The 21305-nt window shown below is 37.1% G+C and overlaps 1 protein-coding gene across 3 annotated transcripts; it reads right to left on the bottom strand.

Annotated features, from left to right (window-relative positions):
- Positions 1 to 6166: 6166 nt before the first annotated feature.
- Positions 6167 to 19580, bottom strand: LOC148041730 (GDSL esterase/lipase LIP-4-like). Of its 3 annotated transcripts, none has more exons than XM_087681781.1 (5): positions 19109 to 19577; positions 18606 to 18812; positions 18308 to 18480; positions 17561 to 17825; positions 6167 to 6665 (listed from the first exon to the last, which is right to left on the bottom strand). In XM_087681781.1, the coding sequence occupies exons 1-5, from the start codon at positions 19539 to 19541 to the stop codon at positions 6403 to 6405; spliced, it is 1341 nt and encodes a 446-aa protein (XP_087537907.1). In that variant the 5' UTR covers positions 19542 to 19577; the 3' UTR covers positions 6167 to 6402. The 3 variants fall into 3 exon arrangements, with proteins under 3 accessions (XP_087537907.1, XP_087537914.1, XP_087537923.1); XM_087681788.1 differs by having other exon boundaries at positions 6477 to 6634; positions 19109 to 19579; XM_087681797.1 differs by lacking the exon at positions 17561 to 17825 and having other exon boundaries at positions 6498 to 6665; positions 19109 to 19580.
- Positions 19581 to 21305: the final 1725 nt, after the last annotated feature.

Genomic DNA, 21305 nt, shown 5'->3' with positions numbered 1-21305 from the left:
AGGACAATTTTGTGAGAGATGCTTACTTCCACACCACTTACAGCTAAATCTTGATAGACCCACATCATTAGGCTTCCTAGTGCCCATCAAATTTTACTACCATTTTAAGAAAAGAACATCCATTGCTATTTAATAATATTGTTTAGTAATCATATCAATGTAATGTTTCATTGTGTCCTTGACTTCCTCTACAATATTTAATGCAGAGGATTTGTGACCAGTTGTATCAAGAGCCAGTCCCACACTAGGTTTTACAATTTGTAAAGGGGCTAGTGGTTGCACATGCCCTTGGTTTACAGTGGGGACCTGCTTACTACTCATAGACATCGTAGGTCTTGGTTGGTAATATTTGGCCCTACAAGAGCAGGTAATTGAGGCAACCCTTGATCTAGGGCTCCTTGATTTTCCACCACTATGGTACTGAGTAATGCAAGTAATGAATTGTAACCCATTAGCACCGCATTTGGCATCAACCTAGTGATTGAGAGGGTTTGCCCTCTTGTTGCATAAGCAGCTTGAATTTTTTACTCAAATCCTTCTACTGCTACTATAGTTGCATCTAAATCATTTAATGTTGTGTTGCTCGTGTAGTTGGATCATGGAATCCAACCCTACCTAGGGGTAATTGGGTAGTGTTACCTAAACAGTGAAAAACTTCATGTAGCTTCTAAGCATATGCTTTCACACTCTCGTTAAACTCTTGTCAAGACTTGTTTGGAACACACATCAAATATTGAATCCCCTTTTCAAGAGAAAACTCCCTATGAAATGTAGTTTAGAATGCTTGCATAGTGGCAATCAAATTTGCTACAAGTGAGAGTACCACTAGCCTGCATTTCCCTTCAAAGTTATACTAAATAACATCAAATGATGTGCTTTCTCGTTGACTTGACAATTAAACATAAGTTTTTGGAAGTCTTTCATATGTAATCATCCATCTTCATTTGGACTTATGCTAAAGATAGGAAGCGAGTACCCTAAGGCAAGTAGAGTTGTCGTGCCATCTGGAATTTGAATTACTTTAAGGGGATATTAAGGATGGTTGAGCCATCCCTATGGATATAAGAATAGACTTAGGAAGGACAACTACGGTACTACTAATGGCACCACTAGATGGTGGGGTTAGCTAGTCCTTGAAGGAGTAGACTATCTAGCTTTATGTGTTAAGGGCAAACTACCACCTTTGCATGTATTGGGACTAATCTTACTACGAGGGACTCTAAGGCTTCTAACTTTAAGGAATACAAAAGTAATATGATGCAAGGAGTATTTGGAAAAAAAATTTGTGTTTTCTTAGCTCTTCCTCATATTGCTCTTGTTAAATTCGAGAGATCTCTAGCATACACTCATGTTCTTACCTTAATAGCTCTCTCTTTGCTGCTAAGGGAAAAGTCATACACTCAAAAACTGGAGTTTTAGGCCGTCTTTGGGAATCCTAATGGACTCCTAGAAAATGCACCACTTATCAGGACCTAAAATGGGCTCGAGAGTAGCTCTCGCGCACTCAAGATCACTAATAATGAACCTCACTACACTGACCCTCACAGCCCTATAGCCATGAATGACTAGCAATAGACTAGGAAATCTCTCTCTAAACCTTGATACGCTACAAAGTAGTCCAATCTCATAACTACCTACCTAGAACTCAAAGCAATAGTGCCTAACATAAGGTGTCTAATACACCACATAAACATAACACAAGCTCCTCCCTCATTTCATTTATCACTTCCTCTAGATACAAGTGACCTACATGGTTAAGGATTTAACCCATCAATCGTCGGCTTTTAGCACAAACATAACACTTACTCTCCACATTCTCACTAGAAATCCCTTTGAACCCTCGACACTAATTGGCTTGGGTCTCCTCACCTAGTCAATTAATATAAGAACCAATTGCTATGCAATGGCATATGCATAAAAAGTTTCAATGCATATGAATCACATGGTGGAAGGACTTACTTGAGCTACTGCACCTAACATATGTAATACACACAAGAGGAAGCTCACTCAAGAACACAAGAAGAGAGATGGAAACTTTAAAAATTTTCTTATTGGTTTTTCTTCATTCTTCCTCACACAATGCAATGTACAAAATTTATAGGTAAGATACAACATAAAGGAAAGTAGCCTACTATGTGAAACAATGCATAATTGACTATACTAATCAACTAGTGCTATAACTATGCTAGTTCTAGGTAGGTCTAACTAACCAAATATAATAAGTGTTGCACACATCCCGAAAGCACTATGAGTGTTTCTCACTTGCACTACTTTTGGGTACATATTTCACACATAATTGCCCTAGATATGATATGTATGTTTTCTCATTTAGATCACTACGCATGGCACGAGAGCCAATCCTATGCTACTAATATGCATGTTTCGTGCTTAAAAATAATTATTTTTTTAATTTAAAAAATATTTCATTTTAGTACTTCCAAGTTTACTAGACCATTCTTAATGTCTTCTACTCATTTGTTTTTTTGGTTTTTTTATTTTTGATCATTTTATTCATAGAAAATAAAAAAAATAAACAATCAATATCAAGTATTGATAATTATATTCATACCTTCCTTGTCTTTTTATTGGAATTTATTTGCTATAAAAACTAAGCCACTTACCTATTGACCACCTACACCTGTGATACAAATAAGATGCCAAGTGGTTCCCAAAGGCCGCTAATGCTTACCGTAGTCACTAGTGCACTTGAGGAGCCCTCTATCAAGACCAGCAATATGCCACAAACCATTTCTTTCATATGACTCTCACCTCCCCCTCTCTCTCGTCCATCCCCCTTCTCTCACAAGAGTAGCCATTATGCAAGAGAAAAGGGAGGAGAGAGAAAATTTGTTTTGAGGGAGGAGAGAGAAATTATACTAAAAAATCAACATTTTCATTTCTTCAAATCAAGCTACATGAGCACATAGAGGATAGCAAGGAGGATTCACATGCAAGAGATGATGAAGATTTTGTGCGAGATGATCATCAAAAGCCCAAAATGATAGCGCCCACTTTTCTTACATCATGTTCCTCTCTCTCATGGTTCTTGCATCAAAATTTGCATGTATTAAAGCATTTCTTCAACCTTGGCCTATGTCCCATTAAAATTGGTCCACACCCCTTCAAATCTTGACCGATTTTTGGCCTCTTAGGCTACTAGACCGTATTCCTCCATAAATTAAGATCTCATAGCCACAAATTCCACCCCAAATGCACAAAATCGATGTCCAACTAATCTACAATACTATTCTGGTGTGGGGTGTATGGGGCAATCAACTTATGCTTAATATCCCTATCATCACAAAGTGACTTAAATGTCTTAGAGACATATTCACACACATTGTCATATCCTAGACCCAAACCCTATGCACATCACCCTTATTTTCCAACTACCTCTGGTGACTCCTACATCTATTGCCAATCCACTACTACCACAACCTCCAATGTTTGTGTTTTGCTAATGAAACGACTACCCTACTGCCATCCAATCGCTACCCTATTGGCCACACTATTGTCTTGGCACCCTTTAGCTATAGGTGACCTATTTTTAGCCCTACATTTGTAGTTTCCAGCAACACATCTACTACACTATTTTGCTATTTTAATGGCCTTACTTGGCATCATCATCTAGATCATTTGCTACCTGCAACTTCATATGTTCTTACTCCTATCTACTTTTTGGATCAAAAATAGCTATGTTTTCTCCTCTAAAGGCTATGTTGAATGTTGTTCACTTCTTTGGGACTACAACAACTATGTTTTCTTCCTCTTTAGCTATGGTGACATCTTCTTACCTCTGAGCTTAGCTAGTGTGTTGCTTCAAGATCTTATAGAGGCTATCTTACATTGACTTTGTCCATGCAACTTGCTCCTAGAGATAGTGGTTTGAGTTCTTCTCCACTATCTGGATCTTAGGGGTATCACTAGATGTATACTCCCTAGATTATGTGCACTCAAGACCTATTTACAAATACCCTTAACTTTGAATTTCCATAAATAAAATACATCCCTTTTTTATTTAATCTTGTAGGAACCCCTTTATATAGTAGCTTTTGTATGTAAAGAATGAACACAAATGGTATTTGAAAATTCCCTTATGCTGAATCTATACGATATACATATATATTTATAAGTGACCTCCCCCCATCCCTCAAGCTTTGGATATATGTTATTTCATTCAATTCATTAAGTTCTTCCTTCACTCTACACTTTTGTGTTTTTTGTTTTTTGCTTTCTTTTAGTTGTTTTAGTCAATTCCATATGCATTTTGTGTTTTCTTTGCAAACCCTAAGGCATTCTCCTCACATGATATTAGAGGACTTGTAAGACTAGGTTCTAATTGTCTCAATCTGATACTAAAAAACCTCCTCAAAGCCCTCTCTTTGGAGTCCAAAAATTTCATGCTTTGAGGGATTTCTATTAGTTTTTAACAATGAACTCAAGATCTTTGAGTTTTAACTTAAACAAGCCATCTAGAAGTAACACACAATCAAACAATGCGGTTGAAGAAAATCTAGAGTCTTCTTCTACCAACGAATGGACCATCATGGATCAAGAGTGACATCTTATGGCCACTCTAGTCTAGTGAGATTTGCATGTCTAAATTACAAAACATATATTTCATCTTGATTCAGTTGATGTGTAGCCAAACATAAGTTATTTGCAAAAATTTTAAGGCACAAAGCTATGTGAACTACAATTGGGGTGGTACATTCCATCAAATATCTATGTCTTGATTAGCAAATTATCACATCTAGTGATTCTTTGTTGATTGTACATCTCATTTAGCACCCAACTATGCTTCTACATGCACTTACATTAGTCTTCCTATCCCTCCTTCCAATCCCATTACCTTGGGATAACCTACTTAGACTATTGGTCACACATAAATAATGACTTTGTTTCTATTCAACTTGCCTATAACCATGTCCCTAGCTTTGTCTCTATTAGCCATCCATTTTCCCCGGGCATTATTGAGATCCAAGTGTTTGCTACTTCATCATGTGGACCCTTAAAGAATATGGATGTGACTTTGGGTGTTCAAATTTCAAGATTCTCACATTTGTGCCAAACTTTAGCTACTCTACAAGGTAGATCCAAGAGCTTTGTCATAGGATTCCTTTCAATCAAAATCTATACATGCCTATGGGTGAGTTCTTAGGATTTGAAAGCTTGACGATCACTATTATGTGCCATCTAGAGACAAGAGTTGAAGAATGATTTTGCACATATGGTGGATGTTAGGAAAGGGAATCTTGTACCAATGTGCCCATTAATAGCATTCACCATATTTGGCTTGGTCAAGTAAGATTTTTTAACCTTGAACTACAAAGTTGAATTACAAAGACCACAATCTATCCTAAGCATCACTCTTACAACAATTCCTCTTTTCCATCTCAATGTTGATCATAAATAACTTTTCTTTTATGAACCATGATTGCACTATCCAAGGATCATAGACCACATGCATTTGTCTTTGATTTGAAGTATCATATTTGATAAATCAAAAATCAAGCTTTCCATTGTGTATAATATACTAGTTTATGATTCCTTCACAAGTCTTTGCAAGTAATGTGTGATGACAAGCTAGGGGCTTGATTATGATCTCTACTACGATTTTAGTTAATTGCGTGTGATGACATGTAATGTTAATCCCATATTTGAAGTATATGGATGGATTACTTATACTAGATACGAGCAAACATTCACCTTTCTTTACTAAACATGAATGTCAATCTTCATTATTTATGGGTGCAATTTAGAGCTTTTCTTCATCTAACATTCACCAATGATTATGTGCATACAACACATCAAAATGGTATTTTTGTCTCCAAAATTTTAATAAAATTATATAATAATGCACCAAGTAGTATGTTAACATTGCATGAATCTCTACTAATGAATTTATAGTGCCATGTAAAATCATGAACTAGAAAATTTCACTCATTATGTCCCCATGCTAACGACATTATGACCTTGTTCTATTTATATTTCTCTTACATAATGATACATTGCACATTTCTTACAATCATAAATATAAGTGCATCTCATGCATCAAATCATCCAAGAATAAATCCTAAAAGAGTGAGAGAATCCTTTATTTTGGAAAACATAACAAGTGGGCACATAAAAGTGTACATTCTCCAATGTTAAAATGTTAATGAGACATGATTCCCTTGATATAATGTATGCTTAATTATAGCCTATAATAAAGGATCATTGTAATAGTCCAAAAATACAAAATAAATTAAGGAAAGCATCCAAACCAAATTTGTCAAGTAACAAAAAGAAACATCACCATGCTTTTAGATCTTGATAGATGCATCATGATGATGATAGATGACATGTAAGGGAGAAGAGAATGCACCACCACAGCCTAAGGTCTTTAGTGGGTTATGATGGTCATGATGATTGGTTGATTGTTTTATTATGGTTACACCAAGAAAATGTTGTAGAAGGTACAATAAAATCCCCATTCATAAACTGTTGGAAGATCATATGGTAAGTTTGGTCTGTGAAGTGAATACCGTCCCACACCATGAAAGTGTGGGGAGAATCACAAACCAATGTTGAAGGGCCACAAAAGGCAACAGGATGGTACCCATTCACTGCTTGGGCTATATCAAGTGGTGCTCTACAACAAGCATTCATAGTATCATTAATACCTGCATACATCATGTCATTTGGATGAAAGTTAAGCATAACATTGATTTCTTAATATTGAAAATATTTTGAGCACTTTTACTCCATTTCCAAAAGAAAGTGAAAGCATTTAAATGAATATTTTAATGATGTAGAAAAGTACAAACAAAAGGATGATGATGCTCGAATTGTAAAGGATGGAAAATAGGGTAGAAAATAGTGAAAAGGGAATAATACAAATCAAGTATAAAATGTGTGCATACCTATTATTTTTCACCAATTGAATATAGTATAAGTATTTTTCGTGCTGCATCTCTCTCCTCTAGCTTTCATGGTTGATTTCTTCCTTCATTTCCTATGTTCCTCTCTCTTCTTTTATTGTTTCTCTCACCTCTTTCCTCTTTCTCTCTCTTCTTGTAATATTTATCTCTCCTTCCATAGTCTTTCTCTCTCCTTCAACAGTCCTCTCTCTTGTCTTTCTCTCTCCCAGTTCACTTCATGACAAGTGGTATCAGAGCATTGGTCTATGATCCATTTTTCCCCTTTTTCCTCTATATTTAGTTTCAATTTTCATCATAAAATCCTATTTCAAACAAGTACATGTGTAAGACATGGAATGTGACTAGCGGTGACTTGAAAGATGCCTATAGTTGGAAGAAGACAAGTCTGGAGATCTTTGAAGCAAGAAGGGACCGATATGGTGGTGGATGTATAAATTAGCAAGTTGTCACTCTTTCAAATGTATTTTTCAAGAGGTATTTTAATAAAATGGGCCTCCACTAGAGTTGGAGAAGGGAAAAAGTAACAATTATTTTTTAAAAGCCACCTTTCTTTCTTCCTTCATGCTCTCTTTTGGTATTTCCATGGTGGAACCTACATCTACACTCTACTTCTTGGCAAAGATCTTTTCCTTTTAGCCATGATGGATAGTCACAAGCATTTTCTTACTTGATGAGCTTTTATTAGAGTCCCAAATTTTGAAGGGAGCTTGCTCATGAATTTAGGATGCAATCTGTGTAGAAATTCAGCATATCAATTGCTTCATGAGGTCACCTAAATCTTGGACTTATGGCTTGCGCAACCCTCTCCTAAGCTATGAGCATCATTTCAAGCCTATTTGGAATGCTTCTTCTTCTTTTTCACTCCTTAAAAAACCCTAGTAGTGGATAGATCTAGAACACAATGTTATTTGTCTGAAATCCTTGAAATTTGAATACTTTTTATCCTTCTAATGCTCCTGGGGATGAGATACATTCACTTCTCCTATAATGAGAATCGAATTCTGGCCACCTAATTGTAGCATGACAATAGAATGGCCTAAGGAGACAAATATTGAATCGAGGTCTACTCCAACTACTACAACAGATTCCAAGAGGAAATAGCATCATCCCAAGAGGTTCATTAGAGTTCCTGAATTGCAAGGCTACTCTTGTTAATCTATGGTCCATTGGTCTAAGCTTTAAAGACAATGAATGGCTACTAGTACTCAATATTGGGCATACTATTGCATAGATTTGGGATTCACAAAAGCCATTTCTTTAGTCAAAGGTGTTGCAAGCCATTGGAAACTTCAACAGAGAGTTTAGAGCTATAGTTTCTCAACAAGTGGTTGCACTATCAAGACATTTGATAGTAGTTTCCATCATCGACAGTCTTAACCATTGAAAGGGGAGTAATTCCAACTTGCTAGATAGGAAGGTAGCACTCTAGAAGATCAATTAAGCTCCTATTACTTGACACAAGGAAACCATTTGCAGAACTTGCATTACTAAGCCAAGTGACAGTAAGAGCACCTGCAATACTTGGCAAGCTCTTTTCAATGGGAACTTCATAACAAAGCTCAATCAGATACCTCAAGCTTTTGGGATGCTCTTCAAGTTGAAGGATATGAATAGTGGCTTGCATTTGCTTTACAGCACTAGAAATGAAGTGAGATTAGAGCACCCATTACAACAGAGTTGTTTGGTCAAACATATGTCATAGACACTATGGCAAATTTATGATAGACCTTCTGTGAAACGACAAGCAGGGCATGCGGCACTATATTAAGAGAATGCATTAGATGATTGGTTCTCATTCTTGACTTCAAACACACATTAACATTAATAAACTTGGAGCTGTAATTAATCAGTATATTGCTCTCATGAAGGTGGATAAAGAGAATAGATCAAGACTCCAATCAAGTATGGATTGTCATCACCATGAGTATTATTAGTAGCATGGTGAGTATTATGGTCATGATGAGTATTCTCATGGACATTATGCATCTGATGAATTATGCTCATGACCAACATGTATATGCTAATGGTACACATTTTGATCCACGTGCATCTTATGAATATAGGCAGCATGGTTATGAGCAACAATATGTACATGGACAGCAACATGCAAATGAATATGAGAAATATGCAAATGCATCTACACAGTAAGTTAATACTTATGGATATCATGTACCATGTCATGATGAAGAGCATCATTCCAATGAACTTGGGTGGTAGCATGGCTGCTATGGGCAACATGATTATGCTTATGAGCATCCATCTATTCAACACCATATTCATGATTATTTCAATAGCCTAGTTCTTATGGGCATGATGATAACAGACATGCATATGAGTACTCTTTTAGGTTTTATCATCAGGAAGTTGATAACTACCATGGTATCCTACATCCCAATCAATTTAAACAGCATGATCACCCAAATGAAATGGTAAATTATTTTCAAGGTGTTGATGATGAAGAAGAGGACAATGAGCAATCTGAAGAACAAGAAGAGGATAAGGAGCAACATGAATATCAAGTTGATGACCAAGAAGATGAAGAAGATGACTAAGATGATCAACAAGAAGATGAACAAGAAAAGGACATTGACCAAGTAGGTGAACAAGAAGGGGACAATGAAGAGCAAGATGTACAAGTTGATGACATAATAGTTGAAGAACCACATGAGGCACTTATGGATGTAGATGGTTATGCTAAAGGTTTTGAAGTCTTGGAGCAATCTCATGATGATCTTATCGAGGACATGCATCAACTTACACTTATCCAAGATTTACAATAACCAGTGAATGCATATGATCATGAGCACCTTGATCATGATTATGATGGTTGGCATGTGTATGATGATGATGTAGCACATCATGTGGGTTTACATGAAGATGATGATGATATTGTGCTTCCATGTGACCAAAGGGATTATGGATATAGTTATGGACATGATTATGGGGATACTTTATTGAACCCATTTGATTCGGGTGGTCAAGAGTATGTGATTGATTGCAATTCTCTTCTCTTGGATAATCATTATGCTAGAATATCCTTTGATCCAGAAGGTTAATGGATTCCTTGCATACCTTATTTAGAACAATATCTATCTCTGGAAAATTTTCTTATCTTGAGGTGGCTCTTTTGATTGAGCATTAGTCAACTATGGCTCTATTTTAGTGTAGAGAGATTGCAAACATCTCATTGTTTCAAATCACATTTCACTTTGACATATGGATAGCAAAATAAAACCTACATGGGTTGCTCTCTTTTGATATATGGCATGCCTTGATCAGAGTTTACTATAGAAAATTCTATTAAATTTACTATAGTAGGGTCCATAGTAGATAGTAGTCTATTGTCTGCAATAGCAGCATGTGCCTTTTCATGAAGCTATAATGGACAAGTTTTGAGCTTTATCATCTTAAATGGATGTATGTATGGTCGACTTGATTTTCCACTATAGATCCATATGTTTCATGATCAATCTCACAATTCTCCCTTTTTTTAGCAATCATTGTAACAGAGTAGTACTCTCACACCCCTTTTGTATTTCAACCTTTTTATTCACTCCCAAATTGTTTTTGAGAATAAAAACTTCTTTTAAGTGGGGATAGAATGTTAAGGATGGAAAATAGGGTAGAAAATAGTGGAAAATGGAATAATAAATATAGCAAGTATAAAAGATATACATCTTTGTCATTTTTCACCAATTAAATATAGTACAAGCCTTTTTCCTACTTCATCTATCTCCTCCAACTTTCATGCCTAAATTCTTCCATCATTTCCTATGTTTCTCTCTCTTCTTCTAGCGTCTCTCTCACCTCTTCTCTCTTTCTCTCTCTTCCTATAGTATTTCTCTCTCCTTCAACAGTCTTCCCTCTCTTATCTTTCTCTCTCCTGATTCACTTCATGACATGAATGCCTTTTATATGTGAATTACTATTGCTACTAGTACTACTAGTAGTACCACCACCACCACTACTACTATTCCTACTACAACCACCACCACCACTACTCCTCCTCCTCTTCTTATCCAAACTATTACTATTGTTACTACTATTACTACTATGTGCCTAGATTACATTTATATGGCAATATTATTGAAAAATATATTTTATACATTCAATATCCCCATACAATCTATATAATATCTTAACCATTGTATAATCACTAACGTTTCATACAAAATATCAATAATAATTTTTTAGAATATTGAATATTAATAAGAATCTAAAACTAAAATATTGAATAATTTTTATTAATATTATTTTGTATAAATTATTGATAAGAATTTAAAACCAAAAATATTAAATTTAATTAATAATTATTATTTAAAGTATATATTTTTGAAAATATTTTTATTTTTTACTTATTTATAATATTTAAAATTATCATTTTATTTCTATTTATTATAATTATTAACTTTTAATTATTATTTTTTACTTATTACCTATAATCATTAAAACTCTTTATTTATTTTTTATTAATTATTAATTATTAGTCATTTATAGCTTATTATTTATTATTATTATTTTATAATTAATTTATTAAGCTTTTTCTTGGATTTTTTGATTGAGTGTGACTCAAATTTGTTTAATTTGAGGAGACAAGCCACATTTTAGTTTATGCTAGGACTTATCTGAGGGTTGTGATTTATACAGTATAATTCTTTTATATTGAAGAATTCTTTCATGCGAAAGAATTTTCTCTCACTAATCTTTTCCTCAATTTCACATATTTTCTTGTGTGTCCTTATATTATATCTCTTATTTTTTGGGGCCATCGTATAATAGTATCATATTCTTCGTATTATAAGAATCATGTATCCGTATCAACTTAGGATGTTGTTGCCACTACAACTACTATTACTATTGTTATTAATGATGCTTACTATTGCTACTATGTAATCAGGTCCAAGTTTTGATTGTGGTCACTAGATGCAAGTGGGCCTACACCAACTCTACAAGGAAACAATGCCTTTACCTACTCAAACCCGACACAAGGATATGTTGGCATTGCAGGTTCAATAGTATAGCATGCCAAAAGAAGAAACTACCACATGCACTAGCAGGGAGAATATTCAATCAAAGAAAAGGGGTGCTCATATATTCCAACAATGTATTGCATGGTTCAATAACAGACTCAAAGTATGGGCTATATCCCAAAGGGAAATCACTCAGAGAAGATACACAATAGACTAGACAATCATGGTTGCCATCACAACAATACAATGAATAGAATAACATGGGTTTATCTCAAAGCATGGGAAAGATCAAGACCCAAACAGAGAATCTATGAAAGATAGAAAATGGAAGGGAATGGAGACAAGGGAAGGGGAGAAGAGAAACATAATACTTATTCTCTGATCTTTTTTATAGCTTGTGGTACCCATGGTGCCATGAAGTCCATCTACCATAATTTGTGGCTAATCCATTGCCCTCCATTACAACACCGCTGTCGTCAACATTGATGGCTTCTTTTGGCTACCATTTTATGAATGTTACTTTTGGGCTACCAATCAGGGCCATCCTATACCTACACCTGACACATGGCACACATGAAGGACTCGAACCCACATGCGTCACTCTTCAATGGCACCATCGTCTTTCGAGGCAAGTGCATCCTATGCACCTTCTATTGGTACGAGTGCTTGGTTGGGACTCAGCAAAGCCAGTAGTGGCAGAGCGGGTGGAATGGGCAGAACCAAAGGAAGAAGGATCCAATTTCCAGTAGGCCGTGGTCTAGGAGGTGTCGATGGTAAGGACGAAAGCGGGCTATTATATAGATGGTTGTGCTAAAGCCAGGGTCCATACAATTCCACTATTGAGGTTGGAAAATCCGGTGAGCAAAGAGTTCCACTGCCAAGATTTCCAAATAATGGAACCCATCCGTCCTACTTGTAGATGATCGCACTCCACCCTTGCCACCACTACAAGCTTCTGCTCTAGATGCTCATTTCTCTCATCTTTCCGACTAGTAGTATCCTAGAGAGAGTAGATTTTACCAACAACCAAGGCTGACATTGAGGTGATTCTAGGCTATGTGAAGGATGTTCGCAAGGCATTCTCCCTTTCCTCATGTGTCTTAGCTCCATGAATGAGAAGGGGTATGAGACCTCCTCTACCTTGAGTAGCAACATTTGTGGCAACCGAATTGGGAGACAGAGCTGATGTTGCCTTGCCAAGATCTACATACACATCTTGAAGAACATGGGTTGGGGTGAAGGTTACAACCTCCTACTGATGTGTTGCTATTGAGCCTATGGCAAAAGGAGAGGTGACAAAGGCAGAAGAAGAGGGAAAATGAACTCAAGGCTAGCAGTTGGTGGGGTAAGAGATGTCAAAGTGAGCTAGGCCAAAGGCTAGGATTGGGCATGGGCATCCGGATCATCTTTCAAATGCATCAGGGGCAACAACTCGAAATAAGGATCCATGAGTACAACCTGGAATTTTTGTACTACTTACATCACATAGTTCCACCTGGAAGCTCACTTGCAACTCCTACCTTTAAGGATCACTTGCTATAGATTGATGGGCCCCTTTCCCAAGATATGCAAGAATTTTTTGGGCCCTACCTAATAGACTTCGTGTGGGTATTCCCAAATGACTTCAGTGTCTTCGGTATACTCCTATTTCACTTTCATCATCTTCAACTCTATTTCACCTTTCATACAAGAGATTGGTGTAGATTGGTGTCTCCATAGCATACAAGAGACCTTGATAAGTAAGGTTAAAACCCTACACCCTCATATAGTAGGGTTATTGAATTAATCATAGTGTGGGAGGGGGGGAGTTGGCACTCTCCCATGGTTTTGGTAGAGAGATTCAACTCCCCTTCTTCCAAAGAGAGCTCGATGTCCACTTGGTGTAGTCACTTTAAGTATAAAGGGGTTCGATTCCCCTACTCTCTCTCCTCATGTGGTAAGGGGGCATGGGCACTCAAAAACATTGCGACACATACTTCAATGGTATCCAAGTGCCACTACATAAATCACTTTGTGATATGACCATTTTGATACTTTTAATTGCTTAGGATAATTTCAACTTTTAAAAAGAAAGTTAGTATATGTTCTATGAAGACTTACATTTAAGAAAGGGGATACATAAAAAGTCATACATGTATATATCTTATAAGCTTAAATAGGGGGATATATTAGTCTTACAAGCTTCATAAATAGGGGTTTTTTTAGAAGTCCTTGCACGCAGGTGACATGTCTTCTTTACTATGAGTGAACCCCCCATGAGTTGCCATTATGTAGGCCCTCGTACCCAATTCCCCATCTACAATGCTATGATTTCTTAGGCAAGTCCATTGGCACGGATGACATCTATGCCTCCTAGCCCACATTACTATCTTTGGTTCCGGTAGCATATACCAATTTGATTGAATCATTTGTAGCAAGTGACCCTTGAAGGCTAGGACCAGATTGAGTAAGTCTCTTAAGGAAATAGGAATGGAGATTGGACCCCATATGGTCTATGTATCTAGTTTAGTTGGAACCGCCTATTATGGATAGGATGAGACCTCTACTATTGAAGCGGGCTAGTTCTCTTCTATCCTAGCAGGTAGTGATGGACCGGGAGTAAGTGGTAGAGGTCGTGGTCCTCTAATGGTTGCTTTCGATTTGAAAGGTGGTGATTTTGGATGAGAAATTAATTGTGGTCTCTACAATGTTGGCAATGGTCCTAAGGTCCCTTTTGCATCTGCAGACCTTGAATCTAGCACAAGAAGCAACTGCTATAGATCTCTTAGTGCTACCATCCTATTCAATCGAGGATATTCTTGTGGGCTTCTCCATTGTTCCTTTTAACTTTTTACCTAACCAACTAATCATATTAACTTCCAGCTCATGTAGCTCTTTGATTTCCACTATATTGATAAACAATGAGATGAAGCCTGATCTTGACTCTATTACTTTTGAGCATCATATTGCTAGGCTTCGAGACACTTAGATCTCCAATATCATTCTTACACAACAAAAGAAACATTGTTTATTTAGGGAATGGTAATATCCTCCTTTGCCTCCCTATAACTTCTTCCTTGTTCTCCTCAGCCCATGCCTAGAGACAAAGCATCTTATTGTGTATAGCCCATTGCCATGGCCGTGGCAGCAAATGGTCCAGGGTCTTGCACCTTGCCACATCCCAGTCTATCCCATCTGACTATGGGTATTATACTAGGAGACCTCTATGTTGTGGGTAGTTGTATGGCAAATGCCACACTACCATTGATTGAGACCACGTTTGGCAACTAGGTGACATGGATTATTACACCTAGTATACCATAGGATTTTGATTGAAAGTTTTCGAGCGCCCTCTGAGGGTTTGCAGCCCTTGTCCTTCCTCTTAGACTTTCTAGGCTTTTGGCAATCCTTATCCTTAGAGTTCTCCTCCTCACTGCTACTCTCTTTCTCTAAGTCCAAATCTAAATTAGAGTTACTTGATTCCGTATGGCAAGATTTGTCAGTGGATTTGGCAGATTTCATCCCTTTGTTTGACTTTTTCTTAGCCAAAAATATCTCAATGTAGCTAACACACTGATAAAAATACTCAAGTTAATACCGAATAGATCTTTCAAAGCCGAAGCTTTATGAATATCTTGGTTAAAGCCTTGGACATATAGAATATGCAACATTTCACCATTGGGCTAGGTCTTTGGGGACATTCGTCCTCTCAAGACCTTAAATTGAGTTCTATAGCTTTGGACCATGGCATTATCTTGTTTGGGCCTAAGAGTCTCTCTAGCTTTTGAACATCATTCCTATCTAGCTCGAACCGCAAATGGAATGCTATCTAGGCATTGCCAAATGTTTCCCAGTTTTGTTTTGCTACAAGTCAAGCCACCGCCTCTTTGCACATCAATGACTCCAATACGACCACCTTATGGGTGGGATTCACTTGGGTGGAAAATTTAGCTATACATGCCACCTCGGATTGCCTAAGAAAAGCATCCATGTCCTCGATGATGAGCTAGAAAACTTTGGAAATGGAACCCATGCCCGAGCAACCATCCAAGTATGAATTGGAATATCACAAGCAGAATGGGTAAAACCACAATCGATTTAGTTGATGCAAAAAGCCATCGAACTAGCTTTCGAGCTATCACTAGAGCAATAGTACTATTCATGGCATTGCAGAGATGGACTATTTTGCTCAAAAATTGTCATCACTAAAGAATGAAGTACTTTCTAGAGATGAAATTGGACATCACTACTCATGCTCAGACCATCGTGAAAACACAAGCTAGATATCCTCTGGTCGACCTTGAGAGTGCATGTGCATGCAAATCTACACATGTGGAAAAGATCAGAGTGGTCACCATATGTAATTGGGTCCAAGTTTCAGTTGTGGTCATCAAGTGCAAGCAAGTTACACCAACTCTACGAGACAATAGAGCCTTGATATACTCAAACTCAACATAGGGGTATGCTTGCATCGCAGGTTCAACAGTACAGCATACCGAAAGAAGAAACTACCATGTGCACAAACTGAGACAATGCTTAATTAAAGAAACAGAGTGCTCATATATTCTAGCAATGTATTACAAGGTTCAATAATAGACTCAAAGCGTGGAATACATCCCAAAGGGTAATCACTTAGAGAAGATTTATGACAATAGACTAGACAATCATGGTTGCCATCGTAGTAATACAATGAATGGAATAAGAGGGATTATCTCAAAGCATGGAAAAGCTCAAGACCCAAACAGAGAATCAATGGAAGATAGAAATGGAAGGGAATGGAGACAAGAAAAGGGAAGAGGAGAGGAACACACTTCTTTTCTGACTCTTTTATAACTTATGGCACCCGTAGTGTTATGAGGTCCATCTGCCATAATATGTAGCTAATCTACCACCTTTCATTGTTGCACTATTTCCGTCAGCATTGATGGCCTCTTTTAGCCAACATTCTATGAATGCTACTTTTGGGCCACCAATCAGGGTTGTCTTGCACACACGCTTGATATACTACTACTATTGTTGTTGGTACAATTATTATTACTACTACTATCGTTTCTACTCCTTCCATTGCTACTATTGTTGCTATTGCTACAATTTTTGTTGTTGTGTTGTTGTTGCTACTAGTACTTCTAGTCTTGTAGCTCCGACTAGTGCTACTACTACTAGTACTACTACTATTGCTATTATAATTATTACTACTACTATATGCTACTATTGCTACTACTACGACCATACTTAAAAAAATATTGCACAATTCTATTTCCTTTTTTTTGTCCATTCTTAAAAAATAAATATTTCTCTACATCAAAAAATGTGGCCAAGGAGGTCATACGTATCACATGTATAATTAATGAAACCACATCATCCCTTTTTTGGTCCAAATATTAAAGATATAAATCTTTTTCCCCTAAAAATGAGACTAGAATATGTTCCCTACCCCATGAATCGTTTTTGAAATTGCATCATCCCTAGTGAATGTGCATAAATTGAATTATACAACATCATTGATGATAAAAAGGTAATTATTCTATTTACAATCTTGTACTTTGATGCAAATCTCTAAGAAAAAAATGATATTTTCTATTAGCAATGAAGCTAGAATCAAAATTTTCTACAAAACAATGATATACTCTACTACTTACACGTAATCAATGAAGTAGGCAAAAAGAAGCTAGTGAACTAGAGTCTTACCGTATTGGCTTGGATCGGAGAGAATGTCCTCAAAGGCAGAGTAAAGGTCAAGGAAGACAAAGCTACTATTAGGAAGACTATTTTGCATGGATGTAGCAAGTAATCCCAAAGAATCACTATAGTTGCGACATATCTCATTAACCCATGCCACACATCCTCGTGAATCCAAGTCACTAGTCCTTAAGAAATACTTGGTTATTGGACTACAACCCACAGTACCCAATCCACTAATCATAAATCTGCGAGCTCCATTCTCATATAAGTACTACCAAAACAAAGAAAAAAAGAAAGTAAGAATATATAAATTGTGAAAACTACCTAGAATGCTCTAATTAGGGTCACATTATTAAATAATCAAATAACCATGTTATATTTGTTGCTTGTATATTGTACACAAAAGAAAGACTTAACAACTTTCTTTGTCTCCTCTTTGAAGGGGAGAGCATCCCTTTTCCTAATAGAAAGCACAATCATGTTCCAATGTCATAGCTTGAATAATAAAATTGTTGGCAAACTTCTCTATCACCTCTCAAGTTACAAAAGACTGTTTGAACCACATGAGCAAGTGGATACAAAAGCTATGCTTCACCCACACACACGTGTACACACATAAATAAACATGACAATCAAACTACACATTTTTACTTTGTATAACAAATGGGGAAACCCTGCATCCTCCCTACACACATACACACATACATTTATATTCATCATATTAAATCATAAATGAAATAAATGACCACTAACCTCAATAGAATTCTTGACTTTATCCAAGATGAGGGGCAATATGCTCATAATGTCCTCATATGTCATTAAGGCTTGAACATAATTTGAAATGTCAGTTCCACCAATCACAAGAAAATAAATTGCTTCGCTGATAGAGCTTGCACTTGGTAGCTTTGTCACTGATCTTTTTAAACCTGAAGCAACTTTTTATTCTTATCTCATGTTTGTAAACCTACCTAAAACCACACTGGATAAAAATCTATACTTGGCCCACATAGTGTACTCAATAGTTTTGGTTATTAGAAAAATGAAAAAGAACCTGAACGTATATGTGTCAACATGGAACCATGCCATTGCAACTGGATATCTAAAGTTTGTGAAACGGTAGGTGCAGCACCAAGAATAGTAGACATGGAGACATTGAGGGCCGTTGCACTACCCACTGCATAATTCACCCCATTAGAGAAATCCGTTCCTACGAATCTTAGAAATGGGTTCAGGAAAGGCTTTCTCAACACCGATGTCACTGGAAAAAACCCAATAAAGGCATGCACACAAATGAGATACTCTTTTGTTTTTAAGTATGTAAACATTAAACAAAAACAAACATTCAACAATCATGGTTAGGATGGGCTAAAGGAGTGGGGTGGCTCAACACCCACTAAATTTTTTACACCAATCAACCAAAACAAGGGCAAAGCTTTCAATCCTTTCTTTTGCTAACTTCCACGAATAGGCCACATGGACACTTTTTTTAAAAAAAAATATTTAAAAATGCAAGAAATTGAGGGGTTGGAGACTTATAAAAACAGAAAGACTTACTGAGGTGGTCGATGAGGAGGCGGCCGTTGGAGAAGCGGTGGACGGCCCGATGGAAGAAGGCGGAGCCGTAAGGGAGGGAGAGGGGCTGCGTGAGGATGGGATTGAAGGTGAGGACCACGTTGCCGGTGTCCGCGAGGGAGTCCCCGAATGCAAAGGCGGCAGGCGCATCGCAGAAGGCTGATGATGATGATATTGATGAATTATATATTGCAGGCGACGATGATGAGGCTGCAGCTGCACCCACTGCAACTGATGATGATGATGATGACGACGACGAAGGAACCGCCTCTGATAATACCGCTAGCTGCAACAAGCTGCCTAGGAGCAGGCTGGTCACCATGATGATCATATAACACGAGAGAAAGACACAGCCGGCGCTCTGCATGGTTCTCCTCTCTCCCTCCCTCTCTCTCTCTCTCTCTTTCGACTTCATTCATCCATAGATGATTAACAAATCCCCGCTTCTCTGCCTCCTCCTCCATTTATTGCCGACCCCCAACGTCTCCCTCGTGAGGCGTCCATTAACTAGTAACCCACATTGGATTGGACTCCTCTTTTCTGCCCCCCACCAAATCAGAATTAGACTTTTCTAGTTGCGTGTAATGCAATAACATTATCCTTTTCATCGTAGCCCTAAGGGCACTCACTAGTCACAAGGAACTCTTCACCTTTCCGCTATGTAGACATTAAATTCTCTTTAAGTTTTAACTAGTAAATTTCAAAAATAGAGATAAATTGCTTATTTTTCCACTTAGAAACCTCTTGTGAGTAGGAAACTACAACATTCTCTATGCATATGACATAATGAACAAAATGGATCACAAAGAGAAGCTTTAAAATATGACAAAATAGAATAATCAAGAAGCTATAGCCGCTCTTATCTCACGCAGTTGCAACAATTTGCAGCACATCAAACAAGTATGGTGGAATCCTTCAAATTACTGGACATTTCGTGAAACTATTATAACATTCAAGAAAGATACAACTAATTAATAGCTAGTTTACTAAAAAGCTAAATACTTAAGGAAGGTCCAAATCATTAATTACATCTTCCACACTTAGTGCTATAGAGCAAGATCGTTGAGCTATGACTCAGATGAGTTTGAAAGACTAGAGGGAGGATTGCACTGAATATGTAGTGTGGGCTCTCATAGTTGGCGGCAAGCATTCATAATATTATTGAGTTTAAGTGGAGGGCTTCATCTTTGTAGTCATTGTGTGCCAAGCCAAGTTGGGAGAATATAGAGGAGTTTAAAGCGATTCGATTCATATGAGCAAATTTCTCCTATTTTCAAAGTTGGCACTAGAATTTGTTACAACATATACATGTAGTTTAAAGCAAATGCTCTTTTGGTGGACATAGAAGGTATGCCATCTCTTATGCTAGTGCTATCATCTAGGATCATTTGTGTGTGTAAAGGTGGTTGTTGGAATGGCAATAAATAAGGGAGTCAAAACAAGACAAGGTGAGGTCATGGAAAACTTATTGCATATGATGTGTGCTTGCAAGGAGTAATAGGTGGGTTGCTAGCTATTGCAATGACTAATACGTGGGTTGATGGCTATTGACAACCCATAAAACTAGTGAATATTTGATGCTTGATAGTAGATTGCACAAAATTAGATCTAAGAATTGGTATAGGTGTTTCAAAGGTTCTAAGTAATTGGAGCACTCCTGATAATTTGACATGGCTTTGGTAAAATCTCAAGTATGCAATGGGCTTGTAATTATTGCAGATATTTTATTGGCATACATATTGCATATACAATTTTCTTTATGTCCAAATAATATATGATATTAGCCTACGTCACTACAAGATATAGACCTTATACCGACGTTTAAAGCGACAAAAATACAAACAAAAAAATTTGCCCACGTCGTCGCAAAAAGCGTCGTTATTAACGATGCCATAGAAGCGTCGCTATTGGCGTCGCTATCAGCGTCACAAATGCGACGCTGATAGCGACGCCAATAGTGACGCAACCAGTAAGTTTGCGACGCGCATAGCGACAGCAATAGCGACGCGAGCAATAAATTTACGACGCTAATAGCGACGGTAACAGGGATTAAAAAATTTGCTATATACAAAGCGCTTGCAAACAAAAAGAATGTATACTAAAATCATAAAACTGATACATGAAATAAATACATGATCGCATAAAAAGCGATTGGTACAATCATGACAGGATATCACTA

The sequence above is a fragment of the Lygodium microphyllum genome, chromosome 1, assembly GCF_053477565.2.
Source record: "Lygodium microphyllum isolate KBCC chromosome 1, Lygodium_microphyllum_v1.1.10, whole genome shotgun sequence".
In the NCBI taxonomy this organism is placed as follows: domain Eukaryota; kingdom Viridiplantae; phylum Streptophyta; class Polypodiopsida; order Schizaeales; family Lygodiaceae; genus Lygodium; species Lygodium microphyllum.
This window is presented reverse-complemented; position numbering and strand designations above follow the sequence as displayed.